Genomic DNA, 5,811 nt, shown 5'->3' with positions numbered 1-5,811 from the left:
TGGGGTCATGGTCCCTTAGGGCCTCAATGACCAGCCTCCTGAGCTTGTCAAAGTCAGCTTTCCTGAAGTCAAGGACTTCCATGTTGCTGACTGACTTGCCAGCTTTATGGCAGATGGTGAAGGTGATCAGCTCGTGGTCACTGTCACCCAGCTTCCCATCGATCACTAGGTCGCCGATTAGGTCATCCCCTGTAGCCAGTACCAGGTCAAGCAGCGCTTTGCCTCTCGTTGGCCCATAGATTTCTTGGGTCAGGTAGAGGTCATCCACGCATGAGAGGAAGCTTTGCGACCGCTCGAATTTTGCTGAGTGGTCCTCCCACGAGATGTCCGGGTAATTGAAGTCACCCATGACAACCATGGTCCTGGAGCATGCGGCTTCAGCCAGTTCCCAGGCCAACTCCTGGTCAAACTAAGGACTTTGGGTGGGAGGTCTGTAGTAGACTCCCACCATTGTGTCCCCTGTGCTGTGTTCCCCATGGATTTTAACCCAGAGGGTCTCCAGTCATCCACCCTGGTCACCAATATCAGCTTGCAGGGACACGTAGCTTTCCTTAACAGAGAGCTAAACCCCATCCCCCTTTTTTCTACATGATCCCTCCTGTACAGGGTATAGCCATCTATACCCATGGTCCAGTCATGGGTGGAGTCCCACCAGGTCTCCGTTATCCCTATGACATCATAATTATTTGTGTGTCCATATCAATGCAGGGGTTTACCCCACTGAATCCCCACTATCAGGAATGTACAATTCAAGACTTCAAAGGAGAGAGGTGGGATCTCAGCACTTCCTCTTCTGCACTTCCCCTCATAGCATGGTAGTTGCTGTGAACCTTGAGGTCTCCATTCCAAGTATGGTGCCCCAGGGCACATAACTCTTCCTTTTGAAATCTGCTTATGGAAGCATACAACTAAATGATAGATGAGGCAATGAATAGCACCGCTGAATCTTAAATGCCAGACTCTACCACTCAAAGACTCTATTTCAGGAAAAAAAAACAAAAAACACACACACAAATTTAAATCCCTCCTAGCTCAGAATAGCACTTCATTGCATATATAAATTTAACCATGGGCAAGGTTCAGAAAGGCATCTAGATATAGTGATCCTGTGTTTTCTTGCCTAAAATTTAGAGTGTGAACCCTTTAAGCACCCAAATGGACCTCTTTAGCACTCAACTCTGATCAGGCTACTCAGCCCACTCATCCCTACTGATTTTGGTTAAAAATGGAGACACAAGATCTCACGAATATCAGGCTTCCCCACCATTTTTTTAACTGTCAGACACCAACAGACCATATACCAAAGTAGAGTAAGACGGTATGCAAAGAAGGGCCTTGGCTACAATGGTCCAGCTTGACTAACAGAAGCAACCTAGTGTGATTTTCTAAGTTCTCTACACACATAAAATAGTGTTATATTGTATTATGGATTTTTATTTGAAAACTTTGTGTTTATCAATCGTGGTGAATCAATCGTGTAGGTGTTAGCAATAGTGTGCCATGTCTTGTGTCAACCTTAATAGGATCTTACAGCACTCCACAGTGATGATTTCTTTTCTTTTTTGGCAGAGGTCTGAAGATTGGACCTTTACTTCAAAGATATTCTCAGAAAGAAATTCTAGGCAAAACATCCCATCATACATCATATACAACAATTCATTTCTGATTACCTTTCTTTTTTTAGCATTTCCACTTCTTCTTCTCTCTGTCTAAGAAGATTTTTCATTGTTTGCAGTTCACTCTCTAAACAATTAGTTCTTCTTTTTAGATCTTCTCCTTGTCTCTCTTTCTCTGCCACTTCTTCCTGTAAATGACTACGTACTTGTTGGCAAACTAGCAAAGACTCTTCTTTTTCTTTTAAATCATTAGTAAGCCTAAAAACAAATTTAAAGAAATTACCAGGACATAGTAGATACTGTGTTTATTTATAGGTGGGAACTACATTTCCTGAAAGAACGTTTGCTTGGGAAAAAAAATTACAAAATACCAAAAAAGCAAAAGCACAGTAAGAAGAAAACTGGAAACATCTTTGTGAAGCCAGAGCTAGTCACCCACCCACACCCACACACACAGAGCAGCACTTCCCCCCTGCCCCACTCCAGTTGAAGGTAGGAGGATTGGTGCCCAGCCCAGGCTGCTCCTCCCACCTCCAACCCCTGCTAGAGCTGAGCTGCGCAGTGTGGGTGGCTCTGCCTCCCCACTGGACTGCACCCCACAGCCCTGCCCACCTGACTTTGCCTGCAACAGCACTGCTGACTTGAGGGAGGGTTGGAGCTACTGGGGGTGGGGGAGCCAAAATACAATTTCACCCAGGACTCCGTTATTCCTAAGGCCGGCTCTGTGTGAAGTTAACCAAGCGATCATTCAAATACAGAAATAAAAAATACATAAACTAAAAGTAATAAACATGCTGATCATATATGAGAAATATTAAAGCAATAAAATAAAAATAATTTGCTCTGTATATAATGTATAAATGATTTTGAAAATTACCTTGATTGTAAAATGTCATTTGCATGCTCCAGTTTTTTTAGTTCACTTTCGTAGCTGTCAACTTCTTTTGTTTTCATTCTAAAACATAAAATTGTTGATAAAGCCTATATATAATAGGAAATGAAGACTTTATTCAGAAAAAACCCTGTGAAATTAATTTATTCATTTGTTATTCGATTCCTATTTTTTACTTATTTTAATATCAAGAAAAAAATCTCTTCTAGGCAGCTGTTTCTCTCTCTCTCTATATATATATATGCGCGTGCAATTACCCCATGGTCAGTAAAAGCTAAATCAGGGCAACTTAACTCTGTTGCATGCAGGGGTAGCTGCCCTGGACTAAGCACCCCCACCACCAAGTAACTGAAGACAACAGGGATGATTACCTCAGAGTAGTTAAGTTATGGTAAATCCCTACCTACTCTTAATTAAGGGAAGACTATTTGCAACCTTAATCAACAAGGGTCAGAAACTTACCAAAACAACTATAATTGTTTATGTGTCCACAATTAATAGGGGACAAGCCTCTGCCATGCTTTACCTGCTTTGTGGTAACTTCTGTATGTAAACTAGTGAGAGCTAAACTGAAGCAGCTTACGCACAAATTAAATGCTGCTAGTTTGCCCTGGTTTAGCTTTCATTTATTGAGGGATAGTCAGGGCACAGTTACCACATAGCATCTGAGGTGCAGTAAAGGGAGAAGGTAATCTCACCTTCCCACCCTCCTTTATCATACAGTGACTATAGCTAGTGCAGCTGCTTGTCTCTGCACTGCCAGCTTGGACCTCCTGGGTGCATCTACACATGCAATTAGCACACAGAAATAAACTCCAGCGCAGTTCTCACTAGAGTTTTATTTCTTCTGGGCACAGCATTTACATGTGCATCTACAACTGTAGCATGCTGAGCTGGGGCAGTGCAGGCTGAGGCTAGCAGGGAGCCCCAGAGGTCTGCCTGCCAGCCCAGTACTGCTCCACCCCAGCTTAATGTGCTGCAGAGGAACTGGCTGGGGCATGAGGGTGCTACAGTGTGGGGCTAGCCAGCAGGCACTGTAGTACCCTCATGCCCCAGCCAGCCCCGGTCACCATCTACCCATGTGTTTTGTCACAAAAAATGACATTTGCCATCCTCCTGGATACAAAAAATCATGGACAAAATATAGACAATGGATTTATGACACATTATAGCCTGCCTAACATCTGACCCCTCAGATACCTCTCCACTTTTTACCTGCTACATTCATTCCCCTTTCCCCCAACCCCAGCCTGTCTCCCACCCACTGACTCCTCAATTTACATCTTCACTGACTGGCTTTCTTGCATGCAGACCAGCCTCTGGCTTCTTCACTATTCAATCCATCCAGGAAGAGCACACACCAACTGCAGATACTTCCTCAGCCCAACGAAGGGTATTCAAACCCGAAAGCTTGCTAAGAAGAATTTTTCCAACTACTTGAGTTGGTTTGATAAAAGGTATCAGATTTACCCAAAGAACCTTGTCTGCCTATTGCCGTGGGATAGTACTTGTCCCTGGAAGTACTATCCTACAGCGGAGTTAATTAATTGACTTTGCCCTAATACGCGCACATGTGTAGACAGTGACGCTTTCCTGAGGAGCTAAGTAGTCAACTCTGCAGTACAGCACATGTGCAGATGTACCCGCAGATTCTTCTGGAGTTCAATATTAACATCGCAGAAGTTACAACCTTCATTGACACCTGTATGACCTTATCACAGGATCATAGGAAAGTAAGGCTGGAAGAGACCTCATAAAATCTTGTCCAGGCCCCTGCTCATGACAGGATAGTCCCTGACTAAATTGTTCCTGCCAAGTGTCTGTATAACCTGCTTTTGAAAGTCCAAGGATGGAGAATCTACAACTTCTCTAGGAAGTTTATTTTGATGCCTGACTACCCTCACAGTTACAAAGTTTCTTCTAATCTCCAACCTAAATTTCCCCTGCTGCAGCTAGAGGCCATGGCTCCTAGTCCTGTCTCCTACAGCCACAAAGAAAAGCCTACCTTCATCCTCTCTGTAAGGTATTTGAAGACTGTTATCAAATTTCCCTTCAGTCTTCTCTTTTCTAAGCTAAATAACCCTAGTTCTTTTACCTTTTCTCATAAGTCTCATCTCCCAGGCCCATGATCATTTTTGTTACCTTCTTGCCAAACTGTCCACATTCTTCTTGATGTGTAGGGCCCAAAACTGGACAACAGTACTCCAAGTGAAGCCTCACCAGTGCTGAATAGAGCAGAAGAATCACCTCTCTTGATTTGCAAGTGACTCTTCTGTTAATACAACACAAGATGCTGTGGGCATTTTTTTTTCCTCACCAAGAGCACACAGTAGCCTCATATTTTGCTTACAGTCCAGCATAACCCCCTGGTCCCTTACTGCAGTACTGCAGCCTAGCCAGTTGTTCCCCAGTCTGTATTTATGCATGTGATTATTCTGTAGCAAGCCACTTTGCACTTGTCCTTATTAAATCATATCTGATTGACTGTGGGCCATTTCTCCACTCTATCGAGGTCATTCTGGATCTAAGACCTGCCCTCCTGATTGTCCACAATTCCACCCAAGTTTGCTAAATGTACGCTCAATCTCATTAGCCAATTCATTAATGAAGATGTTGAACAATACCAGGCCTGGGACTGACTCCTGGGGAACTGCACTTGGTATCTTCCCTCTAACTAGACACAGAGCCATTGAGGACTACTGATTGAGGATGATGATCCAACTTTAGTGCCGATCACGCTTACCCAAAAGTGCCAGCAGCTGGGCTTGGCCGTGGTGGGGACTCCCCCTTCCCCCCACCACCCGGTTGGTAAAATCAGCCATGGGGGACCTCCCGCACCAGTCTGTGGGATCGGCCATGGTGGGACCCCCCGGTTGCTGACTGTCTGCCGGGGCGGGGGCAAGTGCCCCCCCGACTCAGGAGGCACCAGTCGCCCATGCAGTTTTGTATCTACCTTACAATACTTTTGTCTAGTCTGTGTTTTCTTAGCTTGCTAATGTCATGGATATGATTTCTGGAAACTTCATTTTTAAAAGTACACTCTTCAAAACAGTATTTAGAGCAGGAAAGCATTTGAGGGAACTAGTGAATGCCTGTTGTATAACTTTAAAGTGTATAGAGAGGATTTCTGTTTTCAGTACTCCCTGGCATTTTTAGGACCATTAAAAGGTAACAATTAGAAAGCTTTATCAAGCTCATTTAATCTTATTTCCCCTGGCAGGACATCTATAAATGTTCTGATGACAAATTGACTCACTCTCCAACACTATGCTTCCGATAAAAGGACTTAGAAAATTAACACAC

At 43.8% G+C, this 5,811-nt stretch overlaps 1 protein-coding gene across 3 annotated transcripts in view; it reads right to left on the bottom strand.

Moving 5' to 3' along the window:
• The window catches only part of LEKR1 (leucine, glutamate and lysine rich 1), a 180,579-nt gene that overhangs the window by 37,345 nt on the left and 137,423 nt on the right, over positions 1 to 5,811 (bottom strand). For all 3 annotated transcript variants that reach the window (XM_019503189.1, XM_019503190.1, XM_019503192.1), the window contains 2 exons: positions 2,494 to 2,571; positions 1,671 to 1,874 (listed from right to left, as the gene is read on the bottom strand). In XM_019503189.1, the coding sequence (XP_019358734.1) occupies positions 1,671 to 1,874; positions 2,494 to 2,571 (282 nt within the window). The remainder of the gene's footprint in view (positions 1 to 1,670; positions 1,875 to 2,493; positions 2,572 to 5,811) is intronic.

The sequence above is a fragment of the Gavialis gangeticus genome, unplaced genomic scaffold, assembly GCF_001723915.1.
Source record: "Gavialis gangeticus isolate Ggan-Ray unplaced genomic scaffold, GavGan_comp1, whole genome shotgun sequence".
Classification (NCBI taxonomy): domain Eukaryota; kingdom Metazoa; phylum Chordata; order Crocodylia; family Gavialidae; genus Gavialis; species Gavialis gangeticus.
Note: the sequence above shows the minus strand (reverse complement) of the source record. Positions and strands in the feature narration are given on the sequence as shown.